Raw genomic sequence first — 22278 nt, 5'->3', positions numbered from 1 at the left:
TACTCAAAAACCCCAGAGGTTAACAGCCCTTCTATTGTCTCCACTCAGCCGGTGGTCTGTGTTTATATTAACTCTGCCAGATAGGGGTGTAATCCGAGACTCTGAATGACACAGGGTCAATAGTGGGACACAGCCCCACATCTGTCGGGCCAGAGGACCACAAGGTTTCCGGAAGTGAATTTAAAATATGTACACTGGATGATCAGTCTTTTCTCTCCCATGAAACCTCTAAATTTATCGATGTTGTAAGATTACAGAATTAGTAGTTATGTGCATTATCTTGTAACTCTTTTCTGAAGCAGAATATAACAAGCCAGGAATCTGAGTAAAGCTCCAGTCCTTGACACCCTTTAACCTTTTTATCATAAGACCAAGGTCCTTTGCCTGATGTTCAGCATGGATGGCAAGGGTAACGTGGGGAGACGCTTCCTCAGCCATCTCATACCACTCATTTTGTTCAGCAGTGAAGTCAACCTGCGCAGCCACACTCTCAGGCCCGACAAACAAACAGGGTGATGTAATCATCCAGAAATTTCCCTGAAGCTTTTCTCTAACCACATCCTGATACACCTCATTATTCTCAGTCATAAAATAGGGTGACATGATAGGGATCGACTGGCGCGACAAAAGGACTTAGCATTGACAACCAGGACCTCCAGCTCTGAAACAATGCCACAACACCGACACCAGGTGAGTTCTCAGGCTCAAGTTCTCCCCAATAATCTCCACCCACATCCCCTGTTGTGGAGAGGGTGTCGGACCCATCAACATTTGTCCCTTCACACCTTGGTATGGAATAGAGCAGTTCAGTTTCATTCCATTGGGAAATTGCACAACAAGACCTTTGTCTCCGCACAGAATAGCTGCTCCCGTCCTCACAAGGAGATCTCGCCCCAACAGGTTGATAGGGCAATGTGGTGAAATCACAAAGGGTGCAACACAGTCTGTCCAGTAAAATTAGTCAACTAATGGCACAGAAAACGGCAGTCTCTCTGGGCTTCCTGAGAACACACAAGCTCGACGCTGTCAGATGAAATCAGCTCCGGTGATAAATTCCATGAGATAGTGGAATAGCGGGCTCCTGAGTCAACCAAGAAAGAATGCCCTCTTCCCTGCACCGTCATGCGGACGAGGGGGTCTGCCAGTGCCTCGTCCGCAGGGGCCGCTGGGCCCCATCACTGCAACTCATCGTAGGGCCAGTTTCCCATTGGGAATTGGCCTTGTGGAGCAACCTCAGGTTTTGGAGCACGATATTGAGGTCTTCCCCTTCCTCTGCTTCCACGGTTTGGCTGGGAGAAGAAAGGGGTTTTGGGCAAGGTCCGAATGTTGGACCACTGCCTGGTACATCCTGATAGTTGCGATATGGACAGTCCTTTCGCCAATGACCATACCCTTTCAGGCGTGACACTGATCTCAGCCTAAGTACCCACCTACCAAACCGTATCCCTGCCTGCCGCGTTTCTCACGTATGCCTTCCCTCGGACTGACCCAATACGGGTTTATCGGAGCAAAATCTTGCTGCGGACCTAACGGATCTGGCTGCACCTGCCGAGGAAACTGCTTCCCTTCGTTTATCATTAAGCTTTTTCCTTTTGCCTCATCTAACTGCATTTTTTGGCGATGTTCCTGCGCTGTCACCACTCCCTCTTTCTTTCCCTGTTGTTTAACTTTAAATGTATTGATGTGATGAGAGAGATGTCTCTCCTAGACATCAGCTGTGCTGTCTGGAAGGTCAGGATTTCCTTTCGAGGCTTCTTTCACTGATTGTGGAAGTCCTAAAATTATTGCCTGACGGAACAAAGTGGTGTGTAGATTATCTGAGCCAGGATGGCACCCTGTGGCACACATCCATTCCTCTTTACACCTTGTAAGGAACCCATGTGCCGACTCACTTTCCTCCCACTTAAATCTTAAGTTCTGCATTGCTCCTGGAGATACTGGAAATATCTGTCTCATAGCTTCACCAACCCTGGTTGCACAAGGCCCAAAACGTGCAGCATTAGGTCTGTCTTTAATGTCTGCTGCTACTTCAACTTTATCCAAATCCCAGAGAGACACTTGTCTCCCTAAAATTCCTCGAAAGTCTCCCATCGCCAGCTGCATGCTCTGTGTTAAACTAAAAAGGCGCGACATCCACTTGCCGCCTCCCTCGGAGGGTGGGGGCATCTTATCCACCAAACAATTAATGTCTGTGATAGCAAATGGAACATACTGGTTCCTGTCCTCCTCTTTTCTGTATCAGAGGGGCCTGGAACTGCGGCATTCCTGAAACAGGCCCCTTACTTCGCCCCTTACTTTGACCCACCTCCTCATTGTTTATGGCCCCTGTCAGTGGTAAACCTCTATACTCACACTCACTCTCTTCCCATGATTCTGATTCATAATTTTCCATAAATGAACCTGGATCTTTTTCATATAATTCTGTCTGAGATTCAACCGGCTCTTGAATCTCCAATTCCCCAATGAATGTACCTGGAAGTTTGAGGGTATCTGTCTTACTCTCGCACTCCTCTTTATCACTGCCTTAAATCAGTCTTGCTTTCTCCTCCCTACACTCAGCCCTTGCAAATCCTCCTGAGGGATCAGCTCTTTTCACTCGTTTTATTTGATTAGTAGATGTTTTAAAGACATTTGATGCAGATTTTTTACTGTCCTGTTTTTTTAAATGTAGTTTGTTGGTAGATTTTCGGGCGAACCACCTGGCATTCCTCTCTAAATTCATTTTTTCCTAACTTATCTCCAACCTCTCCCTGTCCCTGTTTGATCATTCTAACCTGTCTCCAAAGTTCCCACACTGTCTCACGTAACTCCTGCAGTTCTTCATCCTTGTCCACATCTAACTGACCACTATTAATAGTCAAAACTGGCAATTGATATGGCGGTGGGGAAGTGGTAGTAGGTAATGATGGATAAAGGGTGGTGTTAAATGTCAGTGTCTGGTTTGGATCTTCTAATGGAGGCTTCTCTACATTGGGCACTCGTGTGACCCCCCTAGATCACTGCTGCACGTGCCACAGCCACAACATGTATCCTTGGACGCTTATCTTCTAACTCCTTACCCTGTTTTTTCCATGATTTTCCTGCTATAAAACCGATCTTGTAATCTAGTGTGAATTTCTGACTCCCATCTACACAATGCTTCAGCTAAATTAACCTTCACCTCTGGAGGGGGAAGTATCTTTTGCTTCTGAGCTTACTTCCACAACTTTTTTATTGCATCCAATTCTCTTTCCCTGTCCTCTTCTTTCATGCCACTCACAACCTGATCAGGAGTCACTATCAGTGCTATCATGCGCTCTCACGTGCTCTCACATGCTTGTGCCATATCATATGGTGGGTCATATAGTGTCATGAGATCATCATAAAGGAGTCTGTTTACTTGACAATATAAAAGGGGGTACCGAAGTAAACAATTTGGAGATCTTCACCATCGGGACCGCGAAACCTCCCTTGGTTGATGCCTGACTGTTCTCTTCAATGAACATCTCTGATAACCCAGTCGGTGTCTACGACGATTCCTTTCTCATCAGCACATCTCAGCTACCACCATAAGAAATTTACCACAAAATTGGCGTCGTGAACAGAATCGGTTGTCTTCTCCATCTGCTTCCTCGGACCAACTCCCGATCCAAGCCGGCAAGTAAAGTGAACATTTTTTCACATATTGGGGTTCTGGTTGGTTCGGCTAAGCTTTTGGGGAGTAATTTAGACACACCGTAAAGATCGTTAATGTGTATGTATATTATTGTACTGATGTTGGGGAACGCTTCTTCCAAAAAAAATTATGTTAAATTATATAAATTAAATTATGTTAAATACCTGAGCTATAACTCTGATGAAGTGACTTATTAGCTACAAATTCATTTGGCAATGATAAAAACGTCTTTAAAATGTTAAAAGACAAAGTATGACCTACTGAATAGGAAGCCCCTTACGGCCATGCGTTAGCATCAGTTAGCGTTAGCCGAATGGTACACAACACAGCATAAACCTTAGCGGCAAAGCAATAAAAATATGCATATCTGATAATTCATCCAACCTTTCAGAAGCTCCACAGCGTTTGGATTTGTCTGGAGTTTTTTTTTTTTTAAAAAGCAAAACATTAAAATACTAAATTGTCTTCGTTTGAGTGAAAACAAGTTCAAATGAGGTTACGAATTATGTCCATCCGAGGGCGCCATTGCCTCCCACCTGGTACTGGGTTCAGCTCAACCGGACAGATGCTTTTCATTTTTCTGTCACTACTCAATATTCTTAAACAGTGTGTTTACAGGGATGAATAAATATCGTAAATGTGTGGTTTTTGTTGTTGTTTTTTTAAAATAAAGTTTTCTAAAATGCCAGGGGTTTTTCTTTGTCTCATAACCGTGTGGTTGAGCTAGCACAACACTGCCCCCACCATTTCCGGTGGCGCAACAACGTCTGATAGCGTGTTTGGCGGGAAGAAAAATGTCCATAAAATCAACGTAAAGTATTAATCAGTGCGTATTAATCCACAGACAAACACGTGGAATTTGTTATCAAGTCAACTATACTCAGTGATGTCGAAGCTACTTTGTAGCTCATAACACTACAACCCAAACCCAAACAAACTACATTTTGTAAAACTATTGCTAAAAAGCAACTTCCTTTGCTTTTAACTCAGCATTTAAAAAAAAGATGTATTATATGAAACAAAATATCATAGCCTACAAAAATAAAATCACAGCAGAAATATGCCTATAAACCTTTGTTTGTTTGTTTTTAAAGTAAAAAAGCTAATATTTTTGGTCCACATGCTGTAGATCTCTGTAGCTGTATGTCTGTATGTATCTGAACGAGTTGTACAGAATCCTTTCTTGTACCAGGGTCTAGCTTCATGCTGAAAAGTCTTCCACAATCCAGGTAGGGATGTGGTGGCTCCAATAATAAAAACCTCTTCCAGGTCCATGTTCAAATTTAAACAAAATTCTAAGGGCTTTTCTTTCAATGCAGGATGTTTTGTCTCAATGTGGTGAAGCAGTTTCAGGGCTTCTTAACTTCCTGAGAAGGGGCACTCTCCAGCACTCCCTCTAAGGACTCCAAAAAGGGTGGATACGCTGAACTGCTGTTTGGACCATAGGCACAAACAACAGTCAGGATCCGTCCCCCCACCCGAAGGCGAAGGGAGGCTACCCTCTCATCCACCGGGGTAAACTCCAATACACAGGCACTGAGCTGGGGAGCAACCAGAATTGCCACCCCTGCTCGTCACCTCTCACCATCGGCAACTCCAGAGTGGTAGAGAGTCCAACCCCTCTCAAGAAGACTGGTTCCAGAGCCCTTGCCGTGCGTCGAGGTGAGGCCAACTATATCTAGTCGGAACTTCTCAACCTCGCGCACCAACTCAGGCTCCTTTCCCACCAGAGAGGTGACATTCCATGTCCCTAGAGCCAGTTTGTGCAGCCGGGAATCAGACCGCCAAGGTCCCTGCCTCCGGCTGCTACCCAAAACACAATGCACCCGACCCCCTTGGCCCCTCCTGCAGGTGGTGAGCCCACGGGAAGGGGGTCCCATGTTGCCTCTTCGGGCTGCCCCCGGCCGGACTCCATGGGCAGAGGTACGGCCACCAGGCGCTCGCCAACGTGCCCCACCCCCAGGCCTGGCTCCAGGAGGGGGCCCCGGTGACCCGCATCCGGGCAAGGGAAACTTGGTACCAATGTTGTTATTCATCATCAGGGGGTCTGGGCTACGCTTCGTCTGATCCCTCACCTAGGACCTGTTTGCCATGGGTGGCCCTACCAGGGGCATATAGCCCCAGACAACGGAGCTCCTGGGATCATTGGGACACGCAAACCCCTCCACCACGATAAGGTGGCAGCCCAGGGAGGGGCCAAACAAACTACATTTTGTAAAACTATAGCTAAAAAGCAACTTCCTTTGCTTTTAACTCAGCATTTTTAAAAAAAGATGTATTATATGAAACAAAATATCATAGCCTACAAAAATAAAATCACAGCAGAAATATGCCTATAAACCTTTGTTTGTTTGTTTTTAAAGTAAAAAAGCTAATATTTTTGGTCCACATGCTGTAGATCTCTGTAGCTGTATGTCTGTATGTATCTGAACGAGTTGTACAGAATCCTTTCTTGTACCAGGGTCTAGCTTCATGCTGAAAAGTCTTCCACAATCCAGGTAGGGATGTGGTGGCTCCAATAATAAAAACCTCTTCCAGGTCCATGTTCAAATTTAAACAAAATTCTAAGGGCTTTTCTTTCAATGCAGGATGTTTTGTCTCAATGTGGTGAAGCAGTTTCAGGGCTTCTTAACTTCCTGAGCTAACTGGGCAGAGCATATGAACATCTGGTTCATTTTGGTGAGGGCTAGCTTGTGTTGTTGATGCATGAAAATGACCAAACGGGACACCATAAATTGAAAATATAAAATATTTTGATAGAAAATATAAAGACATCAATTAAATGAAATACAAATAAGAAAATAGGTTCAACTTGAAAATACATATTTTAAATACATGTATTGAAATGCTACCCCTCTTCTTCTTCCCCTTGTCCCTCATCCTCGCTTGGTGGCTTTGTCATCTCTGCCAGATCTTCATCAGTCAGCGGATGTGTGTGCGCATCAATCAGGGCATTAATGTCATCAGGAGTTATGTCATTAAAGCCGTCTCCTCCGAGCTGTTTAGCTAGATTCACAGCTGTACCTACCGCGGAGTGACCGATCTCGTTAACGGAGTCTCCGTTCGGGTTTTGCACTGCCTCTGGCCACAGTTTTTTCCAGCAGGCATTCAAGGTTTGAGCTTTCATCTCCTGAATAGCCATCTGAATATTTTGGAGACATGAAGCAATGGAGTACCGACGCCAGTAGTCCTTTAGTGAGAAATCTTGATCCGAGTCCACAGCATCAACAAGATGTTGCAGGGTGTAACAAGAGTCCAACGATCTTTTTGGGCCTTAAATTGTGCGAATAATGTTGGTATCCAGCGGAACGTTCTCTTCCTGCAGTTGTTAATCCACAAAGCTAAAGCAGACTCCATCCTTACGATGGTCTTGTTGCGGACAGTTACAACCCTTTTTGGATCCTTGTTTAAACTTATTGCTGCTGTCCACCTTATGTTATTGTCCTCCTTAAGGAACAAACCGAAGATTCATTTATGCCGTGATGATGCCCGACAGCCGCATAGCTTCTACCTTCCTTCAGCAAGTTTAACTTTTTCGGCGATATTTAGCATCTTTGTCAGCAAGGTTGTCTATAGCCTGTCATTCAAAATAATTTCTGTCATCCACATCCTAAGAACAAAACAAATAGACACGGCGTTAGAATGATGCCAGGCAATTCCAGATTTAATAACTGTGTCACAGTGGGAGTGTGGGTTCTTACATTTCTCTTGTAAAATAGAATGTAGCCCAACCTGCTCCGTTGTTCACAAACTTCAGCCCCATTTGTCGGATAGACAGTTGCGTCATTGAGCATCATCCAGGGGTCTGAAAAGTCATCTGAGCTCCTGTCTGGATAAATACAATCGCAGACATAGTGTCCTGAAAGAAGGGAGATTGTTGCAGTTAAGATTTTAGCTCTTTTGAAGGTCAGACAATTGTAAAGGTTACCTCTGTGTAATGTCCCGAGATGACTGATGACGCTGACCAGACTGTAGCAGGCTGCACCCTTCAATAATGTTGAGAAAAGGAGATGTTGCTAACGCTCATATAAGATATTGTGTGGTAGGGATACTTTTTACCTGTGCAGATCGAACTATGATGTCCCTCTGAAGCTTGACAGGGTCGGATATCTTTGAATTTGTAAAGAAACAAAATCGCTTCAGCTGGAGGATGAACACACTGCAGGAAAAGGTTGACAGTTGTCAGGTTGACAATTTCTGACTGTCATCTGTCGCAAAAACGCTTTGGACCACGATGTGATGTGGCTCACCGTGGTAGAGATTCCAAAGATGAACTGAGAACTGATCTACATCCTTCACACCACTCACACTTGAACAGAACTTCTTCCTCCTGTTAAAACAACGCAAAGACAACAGGCAGCGTTAGAAGAGGCAGAGAACAAGAAAAAAATCAAACAGAACCAACTGTGCTCACATGACAGGATGAGGACCGGCAGAACTCACCGTAAAGTACCTCTGCATCATCTCCTCTACCGTTGCTCCAGGTATCACATCCAGAGACAAGTTTGTATATTGGAGCTTCCTCACGCTCTTTATATTGCAGCTTCATAGTAAAGAAATATTTGACATTAAAATGACATTAGCATCATGCTTCTGACAATAGCAGCCACGCAAGACTGCACTTTTACCTCTTGCATTTTCTGACAGAGTTGACGCAAAAATCCATGTGCTTTTTCACGGGGCAGACGATGCTCTGAAGGCTTTGCTCTGATGCGGCTCTCATTGCCATGCTAATCTGATCCAGGACCGTGGTCAGGAACTCATGAGCGTCCTGCAAACACAAGACCAGGGCGTCTGACTTCCAGCTGGGATGACGAGAGACAATGAACTAAGTGAAATCAGCCAACTCACATGCTGGAGGTTTCCCATGAAAGCAGGAGCATTCATACTGACGGCCAGTTTGAATGACAGAAGGAGCTTGACTTTAGCTTTTTGGTCTGTTGAGGTGTGGCTTTTCCTCAGCTTTAATAGCTCCTTTAGCATTTTGGCTCCAGGAACGTTTCTCCAATCCTTCTCCAATGAACTGATATCTTTCATAAAGTCAGTCAAAATCAGGAGACTCTGCAAGCTGGAGTTCATGTAACAGGTCTGGCCGATGTTCGGAAGCCTACAATGATACCAGAATAACGACTTACCACTGACTGACCATACCGGGCCGATCGGATGGGAGGAACATCTGGTGGATATACTCACCCAAACGATTGAACAGTCGAAAATGTTTTTGCAGGTGTCGTTTCAGCCCTGGGAAATTTGTGACCGATCTCCTCTGACCTGGTAGATCTCTCCTCTGAAAATGTCACCTTTCTTAAAATACTGTTCGTGTTATCTTTCTGAGCCTTGCAAAGGATGTTCCTCGGTACTGCCTTCATTTCTTCTGGTTCTTGTATTTTTTCTTGGTTTTTCTTGAGTGCAGAAGGAAAAGGCCTGTTGAATAAAGTCACTGCCAGTTAGAGTTGGCATTGGAAACATTTTAAAATTGGCAGGTTACTTTCTATACAAAAGGGAAGTACAGTGTTTGAGAGTTTAATTGTAAATGACCAGTTTTTAGTCCAACATTGGGAACCTATCTGTCCCATTTATTTCAATCCTGAGCCAATCTATGCTGACCTGGTTGGATTGGTCTGTTTGAGCAGGTTTTCTGAGTTGCTGTTTATTTTTTCTGAGTTGCCGGTCTGGGGGTTGCGGGTGGAATGAGGGTTGTTCCTTGGCACCTCCTTTTCTTCTGGTGTTATTTTAGATTTGAAAGGCCTGTACAACAAATCCATTAAAAATTATCATTCACTTGAGATTTTTTAAAGGTTATTTGCAACATTTTTGGAGTTGTTAAAGGTCACTTTCCCTTTAACATCGGGTACATTTTTTGTTATAATTTACCTCCAACAAGGAGGTTCTGTGATAGTTTTGAATACATGAAATCTTCAGAAAATGTTGATAATGGGACAAGAAGCAGTTGAACAAAGTGAATTTTGGTTCTGAATTCTGGAGAGACTTTGCCTCTTCGAGGATAAAGGCCATGATCATAAAGTAACCTCCAATTATGTAACCTTGTGTTATTCTGCCTATTTAATATTCTGCAGATTCTGGTTAATTTTTACAATTGTTTTTTAGTTGAACAACCTCCATTAAAATAAGACAACTCAGATCTTTCTCTCCACACAGCTGCTTCTTTAGTTTATGAGACAATATGGAGCCAGTTTTTAATTCCCTAACATTTTAAAGCCAGTAGGAGTTTAATTGATATTTATAATTCAAGATAGAAAAAAGGAAGCAAATAAACAGGAATGCTTACACTGAATATGGTGATGGCTCTATAATGGTGTCTGGGGAAGAACACTGAGGAAACACAAAAAGGCCATGATGTCTCAAATCAAACGCATCCAACTCTAATTTTCTGAACATGACTTCAGTTCTGTTGAACATACCATGCAGCATGAAAACAAGCTGTGCCACCAAGGCGTCTTTTCATGTGTATCTTCATCATCGAGACAAGATACGGTGGCTCCCTCGTAGGTATCGCTAAACAGAAATTGTCTTTAGGGTCTTGTTAGACCAAATAAACTGACAATTACAGAAAGTCACAGGCTACTTCAGTGGCTTTGTGTAATAGAATTTAACGGTACGCCACTAACAAGTTAAATTCTTGTCTGGTTCAAACTTTTGTTGGGGACTTTCTTTACTGGTTGTTACTGATTGTGATTAAGTTATGCTTCAAATTTATAACACTAAAATTAGATAATCCATTTAGAAAAAAATGGATTACATGTGACTTTCTACAAAAAAATTCATTTTGTTACCTTTTTTTGGAGTTCTTATTAGGAGATGCACTTTTCTAAACACAAAGAAAAGGAACATGAGAATAATAGGTTTTTCATTTATACAAAAAAATGACAACAGAAAAATGTGCCTGTACATAAAACATACCTTTTCTCCAAAAATAAACTTTAAGTACTTCCAAATCTTCATAATGATTATATGAATATATATTATATGCTGGATTGGGGAGGGGAGGCTGTAGTATTGCTGAATTGTCTGAATTTAATTATATATGTTAACTGTTAATATTGTTTTTCCCCAACACATCAAAGTGTATATTGCTTTGTTTAAATCAGAGTCTGGTATTGAATCAAAGACAATTTTTCAACCTTTAAAGAAGTTTTTATTTTGTCATTTTAGATTTGTCCACCTTTACATTAACAGCAATATCGAACCCAACAAAATAACAGGGTGAAGATGCCTAAATGCACAAAAGTGAAGCTTTCCTTATTTTCTAAATGATGAACCCAGAACCAAAGTGCAGGAAGCTCATTTCCCCACATATTGTGTGCTATACCCAAAACTAATAAAAAATTAATTCGAATATGTGTCTGCCACATATATTGCTTGTCTCGCATACGTGTATAGTTGTTTGTATGGAAAAGAGCAACACACTTTCACATATTTTTATTGCAGCTTGTCAGTTTTTGACATAAAAGTTCAACAAAATCACATCCTTTGGTCACTCGCCGTCACGCTCAAAGCTGAGTAAACCTCAGGTACACGTTGTCATCTGGGCAAAGCTGATAGGAAAGATCTGAGAGAGTAAAACATGGATTTAATCATATGATAAACATTTTCAGCACCTGCAGCCTAAATCTGGTTATTGGGAGAACATTGATGAAGTCCTTCTAAAAGATGCCTAGATGGTACTAAAGGTTTCACCAATAAGTGACTTATTATGGTCTGTTAGGGGCCAAATTATCCACATTTCCCACATATATTTATCATGAGTGCAGTTCACTTACTGATAGGTCTCACTTCTTTCCCCTCTGGGGTGTAGAGAAGTGTCTCCCAGAATCTCTTGTTATCCCCTTTCACTCCATTTACTTCCGCCACGTACGGTCCACTGCCGGGCACGCTCTTGGTTTCAAAGCTGCCATGCGCAACAAAATTAGTGTGAAGCAAAGTAAGCGTGTGGAAGTAACTACGCCCTTAGCAGAGTGGAGCACCGCACGCACAACAAATGACTATCATTGGATACCTTACCTGAATTTGTGGCAGTTAAACAGGCACTCACGACATCTGCATGTTTTGCCATTCCGGAATATAAAGATACTTTCTTTTTGGATGTTTCTGAAGGAGAACATACAGTAAATGGTGTTCTCTTTCAGAAAAAAGGGGGTGAAAGGAAAGTATTAATGTATGCAAGGATAATACTGGACCCCATTGAAAACAGGCAGCCACCGTGTGTAAGGCAGGTAGCAGGGGTAGCAAAACTTTTACAAAAAACAGCAAATTTAGTTACACTCTGACAGTTCTTACAACACATAGTGTGGTATCACTGGTCAGCTCAGCAGCATTCACCATGACCTCACTTAGACAGACCAGGATGGACAAGATTTTAACTGCACCACACATAACATACACTCATGAAGGGATAAATATGGCAGATGGTATGGGAGAGGGTGAACCACACAGATGTGAGGAGAAAGTGAAGAAAGATGAAAAAATTAGAGTAGATCTTAAGACGGAGCCGTTAAAGGATCCAGACGAAATACTATTCACAGACGGCTGTTGTTTCAGACACCCACAAGAGGGGCTGAAAGCTGCCTATGCAATAGTTAGAAAATTGGAAGAAGATTTTGAGGAAGTGGAAACAGGAAACCTAACAGGTAAAGAGTCAGCACAACTTGCAGAATTGAAGGCAGTTATTAGAGAGTTAGAAATATCAAAGGGAAAGAGAGTGACCATCTATACAGATTCAGCGTATGTAGTGGGAGCAATACACTTAGAACTTTGTCAATGGTTGCGGGCAGGTTTTAATACAGCATCAGGATCTCCTATAAAACATGAGGCAGAGATGAGGCAACTGACACAGGCACTCATGGAACCGGCAGAGGTCGCAGTCGTAAAGTGCAAAGGTCACAGCAAGGAGAACTCTTTAGAGGGAAAAGGTAATGAGGCGGCAGATCAGGCAGCAAAGAAGGCTGCAGGTTATAAACCAAGTTACAATTTGTTGTTGGCAGAGAAAACAGTGCATGAAATTCTTCCAAGATACGACAGGGAAAGACTTAGTTGTGATCAAGAAGAAGCTTCTCCACATGAAAAAACAGTTTGGAAGGAAAGGGGGGCTGTGAAAGTTGAAGGAATTTGGCGGGGCCCAGACGGCAGACCTGTTCTCTCGCCCGGTCTGGTAGATGCCGCTCTGGAAGAGGCCCACGGCCTGACACACTGCGGGAAACCACGAATGATGCAGAGAATGTTCAATATGCACACGATTTAATGTAAAATCAACAATTCCAGGTCACGGCATTTTCCACCAGGTCAGGAAAGGCAGTGAGGTAGCCCTCATGACCAAGGACCACGATCCTTCCACGGCCGTACAGAGAAGCAGCCATAATAACCTGGCCTTGGCTGTTCATCGCCAGAGGAAAGGCGTGGTCTCCGATGAGGACCAGGTCACTGGGAGCACTGGGACCACAGAGGTCCAGTTCTTTCACGCCTCTCATGAGACGTGCGTAAGACTCTTCATGGAGGTTCTGTGTTGGCTGGGTGGTCATGATGAAATGGATGGAGGGTCTGAAAAGGTGGATGACAAAACAACCTATGATGATACTAAGAACTACTAAGACCCTTTGACTGGGGCCTTCACCAGGACCTCACCAGGACCTCAAGAAAGCGAGACCTCAGCAAAGGAGAGGAGGAGAGAAACAAATGCCGCAGCGTTTCCATCCCCTACCTGTCTGGAGTCTCGGAGAAGTTTAGGAGGATCCTCCAGAAACACGACATACCGGTTCATTTCAAACCCAGAAACACTCTCAGACAGAGGTTAGTACACCCAAAGGACAAGACACCAAGACCCAAACAAAGTAATGTTGTTTATGCTGTACAGTGCCAGGAGAAATGCAAGGAACTGTACATTGGGGAAACCAAACAACCTCTCCACAGAAGAATGGCACAACACAGACGCGCCACCTCTTCAGGTCAGGACTCAGCAGTCCACCTACACCTAAAGGAGAGTGGGCACTCCTTTGAGGACAGCCAAGTACGGATACTGGCCAGAGAAGACCGCTGGTTTAAAAGGGGGGTCAAGGAAGCTATCCATGTTAAATTGGAAAAACCATCCTTACACAGAGGTGGTGGCCTGAGGCACTTCCTGTCACCCACATACAATGCAGTCCTCCACTCCTTCCAACAGCAAAACAAACATTCACACCATTCCAGGAGACCCAGTGACTCATCACCATGTGATCCAGCAGACAAAGGGGAGACACCTCAACAGAAACTAGGTGAACGACCCGACGAACGACCCTGCTAACGACTCTCAGGTGACCACCCAGATCATTAGCATGCTAATGGTCCACAGGGGCTATATATACTTTCAAGCTCTCTCCCCAGCGATTTCAGAACTGAAGAAGCCTTCTGGATAGAAGGTGAAACGTCTTCAAGAGAAGAAACCCAGTCCAGTTTCTCCGGATTCTGTGTCGGAGTTGATCCTGATCCAAACCCACTGATATTCCCACCCTGATAAGGAGTCTAATGTGTCTCAGGAACACAAAGGACCGTCTAACCTGACCTAAAGACTTTAACGACGTTCTTCAGCCTCAGTTTCACTTTCGTTCCGATGTTTTTTCGGACCAGTTTCGTACATTTATCTGACACCAGAGGGCGCTGTGGTTCTACTGGGCGAGTACCAGTGATGACCACCAGGTTAGTCCCTCAACAACAACAACAGCAGCAACAACAACAACAACAGCAACAGCAACAACACACCTGAAATGAAGCAGAATTACATCGCTGGTTCTAATAAAATCATTCTAATAAGGGAGCAACAGACTCCACGCAGGCTCAAATTACTCCCCTCAATCAAGCACAAATGACTCAAAAAGTGATAAGGAGTTAATTAATTCTTTATTAGCCTTGTCTTGATTAACAGAAAAGACAAATAGGATTGTAATGATATCAGGTAAGGCAGCAGACTACATGGGGATTAAGACATTTAAGACATCCACCAAAGATTATATTTCACCCTGAAGCCGCACAAGTGTTGTCTAATATAATTATCACCCTAATAAGCACCTATTATTGCATTATTTCTAGGTCCTCACCACCAGGGAAAGACCTAACTTTATGATAGAATTTTTATGAGGTTAGATGATGAGCTGACAAATCTCAATTAGATTATTTGTCAATTAAATCATCAAAACTTTTGCACTTTTGAAACCCCCCCTCTCGTCCTCATAATTGAGGGTGAAAAGTTGAAGAACCTCGGGCTGTTTTGGGGGTTTCGTACTTGGCTCTGATCCAACCGACTTCATCTGTCATAACCAGGGAATAAAACCAACAAAATGAGTTCATAAAACTGGATTAGATTAAAAGTCTCCCGTGACTAAATTAAGGCAACAGAGACCTTTTACACCCGCTGCTCAACTGGGGGAGGAAGCAAACAAAGAGGTGGAATATCAGAAAAACCCAAGGATCAACCCCAAACCCATAAAGGCTAAATGGTTAAAAGAAGTTACAAGATCAAAGCTCTGCACTGTTGATCATCAGGAGGCTGATTGATCATCAGGAGGCTGATTGATCACCAGGAGGCTGATCCTCAGTTGTACTGGGCCATGGGGTGGTCGGTCCAGGGGGGCAAATGAGAGAGATCCTCCTCAGTGATCTCCTCGATGGGCCAAGCCCAGGACTTGAAGAATCCAGACAGATTCATTCCCACAACACGGGAGAAGGTTTCAGCATACAGGTTCATCTTTCCCTTGTTGTCGTGAGGAAAGTTGCTCATCTCATAGTAGCCAGCAAAAACCTTCTTGAAGGCTTCCCAGCCAAACTTTTCCTGCAGCTACAAGAGAGAAGGAGAAGAAAAGTCACATTGTTCACCTTCATGCTTTATGATCAGGGGGAGGGAGATCAGGCCGGTGTCTCACCTGCAGGTAAGTCTCCAGAGCTGTCCAGACACTCCAGTCGCTCAGCTTCCTGCCGTCTGCAACGTATTTCTTCATCCGAGCTTTTCTCTTCTCTGAAGTCAGGTCTGAATGAGCCTGCACCACACAGCATGAGACAGTAACACTCGGAACAACTGAAAATCCCAGTAGCCCTCAAGAACAGCCTGATACCTTTGTTCTCTCAATTCCCAGCAGTTCCTCGTGCACGTACACTGACCACAGGTTGCAAGTACACTCAGTGGTGTGTGGTGGGAATTCCCAGCAGCTCCTCTGTTGGTTGTGTCCCAGTTCATGAATGGGACCCCACATGCCCCCAGCAATCTTTGTGGCGTTGGTGATGAGGTAGGCGGTGGCAGTCTGTCCCATGATGGGATAGCCGGCATGCATCCACCCTGTTTGTCCAACAGACCTTGGATGAAGACTTTTGTGCTTCCATGTGGGTGGTGGGAAATGATCTACGTTAACTGGCTCTTGTTCGATCGAACCCTGACACGCTTACCATGAGAAATCTGCACATCAATCACGATGCGTTCCTTGCAAGGAAATTTGAGCGGTGTTGTGGCGAGCTCAGCGACGGTCTCCATTATGTTATTCCAGACTTGTGCCAGCTCATCGACCTGCTCAAGGTCACGGACAGCTTTTGATGGCACAGTCAGGATGATGTTGTCAAACTCCAACTCTGCCCAGGGGGATGGAGCCGCACGCCCCCGTGACCAGTCGTCAGCTGTGGTCACACCTAAAAAGGGAATTATAACCATAAAAACGGGGGTTCGTCCTGTGTAGAACCTCAGAAATATCTCACAGCTTCAGTGCAATCCCAGACTCACCAGATTTATAATATGGTGCGAGCACAGCCTGCTGGACGACCATCTCGACCCCTGTCACTCTGGTTTGGGATGGGGCCAACAGGTAGATGAGACCGCCCCACAGGTTCTGCACCTGCATCTTTTCTGAAGTGATGGGAACTCTTAAATGGACAGACTGGGCTCTAATCAGCTGCTGGTGACTGAGATAGTCTGTTTGACAGCCGATCTGGATCTAAGGAGACATGAAGGTTAGTGTTCTTCTCCAGCCACAGCTGGACTAGTTTAACAGTCTGGTACCTTCCATCCCTTGTTGACAATTGCTGCTGGTAGGGTCAGATTTGTCTTCATACCAGGTGAGAGGTAGAGACCTGTACTGATCCACTCAAAGCCTCCTAAGACAAATAACAACAGCACCACAGGTTCCAATTTACAATGGAAAAGCAAATGTACTGGGCAGTGGTTGTGCTGGAACGCCGTTGTCTCACCTGCTGTGTCCACATTAATCTTGATTCTCTGGCTGTTGACCACTGGTAAGGTTGGGATGTCCTTGATGAGGTGGGGCAGGAGAACATCAGGATCAGGGAAGGCCTTGTACATTTCTGAGCCCATGAACAGAAGGAGGCGGTCTTTGGGACTCGTCACCGGGTTGCTTTCAGACACCTACAACCACAATGACTACAGTCACCGTTCTGAACGGCAGCCTATCGTTGGGCTGCTTTAGCTCGGCGACCTACCTGTGGCACGCCTGCCTTCACAATGATGTCATAGAGCACGAGCAAAACCTGCATATAGGACGAGCAGCCATAAGCTCTCATTTGCAAGAAGTTGGCGCAGTGGCTGCTCAGCTTTTGAAAAGACTCTGTCTGGCTCTGGCTGAGTGCCTTTTCCTCCAAGACGTGACCAGCAAACTGGGATAACATGTGGCGGAAATGGTAGTTGTCCACAATGGCTTGGCTGGATTCAGGGACCTTGTAAATGCCCCCTTTAATTGTATCTCCAAGCAGACTCAGGCCCATTTTGTTCAGGATCTTGTTTCCTGGAAAGACGTTTCCCCAAAAGAAGTTTGAGCCTATGGATTGTGGTGAATTTGATTCCCAAAATGAACTCGCATTGTCATACCTGGAAATTCTGTCATTACATTTCCTCCGTTGTATGACCAGTACCAGGCATGTCCACCAATCACTAGGCCTCCTCCCTCAGCAACAAAGTCTTGGATCTCCTTTGCATGAGCATCACTGTATGCCTTTCCCATATAAACACTCAGGTCTTTTCGGAAGTCTGTGTACTCGCACGTAAACCCTGACTTGCTGAGAACCGGGACTGCGCGTTTTTCCACAACGCCTACGACTCCGTTCCGGCCTTGATCCAGCCAGCGGATGGCGTTGCTCCAGAAGGTGGACAGGTTCTTTGATTAAAAGCAGGAAGGCAGCAGTTTGTAAATCACATTAATAGAATCACATCAAATATATAAAAAACTGCTGATGTTTACGGTATTTCCCAATAAAATATGATTGTGTGGAAGTGAATATCTACAACCTAATAACTATTTCATGTAATTTAGAATATTAACTGTACCTGATTGCTAAGACATTCTTCGTGAGAAATAACGAGGACTCTTCCCAGGCCATAGTAGGCTCCTGCCAGAAATGGCCGTCCTTCCGCGGTGGTTCCAATGGGAAAGGCCAGTGAGCCGTGAGGAAGAATCTCAGAAAATGTTAATGTTGAATCAACATCAAGCTCTTTAACCCCTTTGAGCAAGAAATTCAGGTCATCGTTGAAGTCCCTGGCCGGTCTGTACGAGATCAAATTCAACAGACGTTGAGAGCATATCCACCAGTTTAGATCAACAGAAATCTTAAAAAAAGAATTGACACTGATGATTGACACTAACCCTAACCCTAACCCTAACCCTAAACTGCAGGCGATACCTTTCAGCAAAATGAGAGATTTTCTGATTAAAGGCTTCAGATGTGTGATACACTCACTTCAGAGACATCCAGGAGTATGGGACCTCTGGGGAGATGGACAGAGTTTCCATTTTTCTGAATTTCTCAGTAAAGTAGATCCCTGCTACTCCAGACACCTTGTTCCCATCAAAATTAAGCAACGGCTCCACCCCAGGGTTTTTAGAAGACCAATGCCAGGCCTGCCCCCCAATCAAGATTCCTCCTCCGGACTTCATGAATGTCACCAGGGATTTCTGATCTGCTGCTACGCTGTAGGCATCTGTCACATAAACACCAACCCCCAGATCACTCCTAAACCCCCCGACAACTTTCACAGTAAACTTGTATTGGCAGAGCTTGTCAGCAGCCGCTTTAATATTTTGGTGGACTGCAACAGACAGGTTGGCAGATCCATCTCCTCTAAGCCAATTCACCGCATTCACTACCAGACTGGGAAATTCGGACAAGCAGGCCTCATGACCCAGGACCACTATCCTTCCAAGGCCATAGGTGGAGGCAGCCATTAGGACTTGGCCTTGGCTGTTGATTGCCAAAGGGAAGGCATCACCAACCAGAGCCAGCTCACTAGGAACATAGTAATCTTTGAAGTCCAGCTGAGTCAAGCCTTTGACCAAACGCTTGTAAGCCTCTTCGAAATCTTGGGTAGGTTTGGTGGACATGGTGAAAGTTGATGGAGTTGTTAAATCTGAAAGGGGTAATTACAAAACATTAAATACACTCTATAAATTGTGACCAATGATTACTTAAAAAAATTATGGCAACAAAGTGACACGTAATATAATTGAGTAGATTTTAATAACTGCAACTTTTAGTAAAAAGTATTGAGTAAATTATCTACATTTAAACTAAAACAAGTGCAGGTTAATGAATGCAATAGTTAAAATGTGTTGGATTTATTAATAGTAGCCAGAAAGATGAGTTATATACCCAGGAAATATTAAGCAAATACAAATCACTTTCACAAGGAAAATTGATTTATGTTTACTAATTATCTGAATAAAAGTAATTAAGATTTACTAAATATCTGGGGAAAGATGATTAACTGATTATTTAGCTGAAACTGATTTATATCAGTTATCTCAGCAAAATCTCAGCAAAATTGAAAGAAAAGTATTAAATATCTGGACAGAAATAATTGAGATCCACACAATAAAATAAATTACTGTATATCTACTTATATTTCAGCAAATTGTTCCTAAACTCAACACATTCACACCGTTATTGTTATACATCTATAACTAAATAAATTGTTTAAATTCAACTTAGAGTTGCAATCACAGGACTTCAAATCCATTCAATAATACTGAATGTCACTTTGTTGCCATATTTTCTTTACGTATTATCCACTCAGTATCGTGCAGTCTTGCTACTACAGAGTAACCCAGTTGGTTAACAGATCACCAAGCATAAAAGAACAGCAGGTAAACATTTATTTCAAAACTGTCTATAATCATTTTTTACATCTTCACTGCTTGCTAAAATTAAAGTCACATGAGCAATCACATTATTCATTTATTCATATAAATTCCTCAGGGAAAAACCTGGAACATTGGACAGTGTAATCACATGGTACAAGAACAGCTGCCTGTAACAATATAAAGTCCTTATATATAAAGTATATAAGCTCCACCTGCAGCACTGAAACTTACGTATTTAACAATGCCTATAAAGCAACCATGTGACTGTTCTGACAGTGACTTAACAAGTCTCATTCATTCTGCAAAGGTGCATTTCCTTGAGCTAGTAGCTTATTCTTGAGGCTGTTCACTTTTGGGGACAACTTTGAACAATCCAGCTCGAGAAGGACTTTCTGGAAGACTTCAGACGTATACCTAAGCTCCTTGGGATAGGCAAGGGTCCCTGCATAAATCAGTCCAACAAGCATGGAGCCAGCTCTTGGGAAGGTACCCAGAGCAGTCAGAACTTTCATGCCCTCTATCACAATACCGACGTCATCTGGATCCTCTGATGTACCGGTCCTGATGCTGTAGATCAGGCCTGGCCAACCCGTGGCTCCCGAGCCGCGTGCGGCATTCTGCGCATTCTGGCATTCCTTGCTCCCGCGTGAGCAAGGAATGCCAGAAGTCCCACTAAGCAACATGCATAGTAAGAGAAAAAAAGATATTTTAATTATTATATTTTTGTTTGTGGACTTTGTTGAATTGAGAGTTTGTGTGTGTGAGACAGTGCACACAATGTTCATTGTTGAAAATGACTGGCCCGTGGTCTGGGAGGTCAAATTCTATCATTATCATGTTGGTGTGTGACATTTACAATAAATCTGGCTAAGCAGAGGTCTGTGTGTGTGTGTGTGTGTGTGTGTGTGTGTGTGTGTGTGTGAGGAAGGGATGAGGTGATGAGGTGATGTTCATGTGTGCCCATGTGTATGATGTGGCTCTTTGCTGTAACACAGTAAAAAAAAGTGGCTCTTAGGCTCTGACTGGTTGGCCAGGCCTGGATTAGAAGAAACAAACAGTTAGGAGATAAAAAATATAATAATTAAAATATCTTTTTTTCTCTTACTGTGCATGTTGCTTAGTGGGACTTCTGGCATTCCTTGCTTTGAACAATCCTCTCCAAATCTGGCTTGTATTCAGTTCTTTCACACGGGTGTCAGTCAGAACCGATCGATGCTTTGGTTTCACGTGTTTCAGGGTAGAAAACACAGACTCGCAGACGTATGTTGACCCAAATATTGACAGGATCTTAAGCGCAGCCCGTTTGACATTGGGCTATTTTTCCACTGGCACACTTTTCCAGAACTCAATGGCCCCTTCCCTTAAAGCAGTGCTTCTCAATTATTTTCTGTTACGCCCCCCCCAGGAAGAAGAAAACATTTTGCGCCCCCTGCCGTGACTATAATTAGTATCATTTGTCTATGAAATTGTTATAAGTACACCTCTGCATAACATTGTATCCTTATTAATATTAAAGAAAACAAAAAAAGAAAGAAATATAGACCAAAGCGGGATGATTGTTGCCAATATTCGGCACGTTTTTGCCATAAAAACTCAAGCGGCTTATCAGCGTGACTGGGGTGTAATGTCTTTAAGTGAGGCCTTCATTTATTTGGCTCCATGCTGTCCTGCCAACATTTTTAGACACAGTAAACACACCGGTCTTTCCTCGTCTCCCACCGTAGTCGCAGTGAAGCCAAGCGCTATAAAGGCTTCATCAGATTTCCTCGTCTTAGCTTTCGTTTGTCTCATTATCTCTGTCTCTCTCCGCCTTTCTTTTCATCACTGTTAAGTATTTTTTCATGCTGTCTCTTGAGGGTTTGTTCACTGCACTTCCTATTTCTTGCTCTGTGGTGTGTGCGCGCGGGATGTGCGATTACACTTTATTCTAGTAAAGTAAGCAAAAAAAATAAAAAAACATGTTCTCCGGGGTCACACGCGGGCGCGCCCCACTATTTGAGAAGCGATGCCTTAAATGCCTCCAAGGCTTCAAGGAGGGTCTGATCTTTTACCATCATGACCCTGAACGCCTCGTCTCGGTTTTGTATTGTATTCTTGACAAACAGTGAGAATTCACACAGTTCTGGAGAGAGTAACACCGAGTCATTAATGGAGAAAAGCGGTTAAATGGATGCCATTCATGTATTTGTCTCACCGATTGGTTGTATCGTTGTTTGGTTCTCCATGTTCTCCCACTCTAACACTAACACACCTTCTGATCCAACACAAGGAAGTGACTGAATTTTATCGGAGCTGGAAAAAGGCCACGACAGTGAGGGAAGTTGAAGAGAAAATCCTGGCAGCAAGAGTCGGGCGTTTCCTGACTGTCAGGTTTAGTTTACTAAACTTTAGTCTGAAAATCTTCAAAGAGTCGCCTACAAAAGGCTTGAATAATCATTTGGATTGTATGTATTAAATAGATTAGATTAGATTAGATTAGATTAAACTTTATTGTCATTACACATGTCA

The 22278-nt window shown here is 43.6% G+C and overlaps 2 protein-coding genes and 1 long non-coding RNA gene across 4 annotated transcripts; all 3 read right to left on the bottom strand.

The window, feature by feature from the left end:
• Window positions 1-6390: 6390 nt before the first annotated feature.
• LOC115251560 (ubiquitin carboxyl-terminal hydrolase 37-like) lies at window positions 6391-8861 on the bottom strand. Of its 2 annotated transcripts, XM_029844271.1 has the most exons (8): window positions 8507-8861; window positions 8284-8426; window positions 8099-8198; window positions 7906-7985; window positions 7715-7814; window positions 7584-7641; window positions 7357-7514; window positions 6391-7265 (listed from the first exon to the last, which is right to left on the bottom strand). In XM_029844271.1, the coding sequence occupies exons 1-8, from the start codon at window positions 8732-8734 to the stop codon at window positions 7236-7238; spliced, it is 897 nt and encodes a 298-aa protein (XP_029700131.1). In that variant the 5' UTR covers window positions 8735-8861; the 3' UTR covers window positions 6391-7235. The 2 variants fall into 2 exon arrangements, with proteins under 2 accessions (XP_029700131.1, XP_029700130.1); XM_029844270.1 differs by having other exon boundaries at window positions 6391-7514.
• Window positions 8862-8993: 132 nt separating this feature from the next.
• On the bottom strand, window positions 8994-10199 carry LOC115251562 (uncharacterized). Its single transcript, XR_003890104.1, has 3 exons — window positions 10078-10199; window positions 9945-9988; window positions 8994-9403 (listed from the first exon to the last, which is right to left on the bottom strand). It is a non-coding gene; the product is annotated as an uncharacterized lncRNA (long non-coding RNA).
• Window positions 10200-14520: 4321 nt separating this feature from the next.
• Window positions 14521-22033, bottom strand: LOC101070630 (TRPM8 channel-associated factor homolog). Its single transcript, XM_029844233.1, has 12 exons — window positions 21965-22033; window positions 18371-19037; window positions 17961-18177; window positions 17505-17790; window positions 17120-17421; window positions 16871-17045; window positions 16683-16777; window positions 16407-16617; window positions 16079-16315; window positions 15751-15971; window positions 15562-15675; window positions 14521-15476 (listed from the first exon to the last, which is right to left on the bottom strand). The coding sequence occupies exons 1-12, from the start codon at window positions 21993-21995 to the stop codon at window positions 15234-15236; spliced, it is 2799 nt and encodes a 932-aa protein (XP_029700093.1). The 5' UTR covers window positions 21996-22033; the 3' UTR covers window positions 14521-15233.
• Window positions 22034-22278: the final 245 nt, after the last annotated feature.

Source organism: Takifugu rubripes, chromosome 11, assembly GCF_901000725.2.
Source record: "Takifugu rubripes chromosome 11, fTakRub1.2, whole genome shotgun sequence".
Taxonomy (NCBI): Eukaryota; Metazoa; Chordata; class Actinopteri; order Tetraodontiformes; family Tetraodontidae; genus Takifugu; species Takifugu rubripes.
Note: the sequence above shows the minus strand (reverse complement) of the source record. Positions and strands in the feature narration are given on the sequence as shown.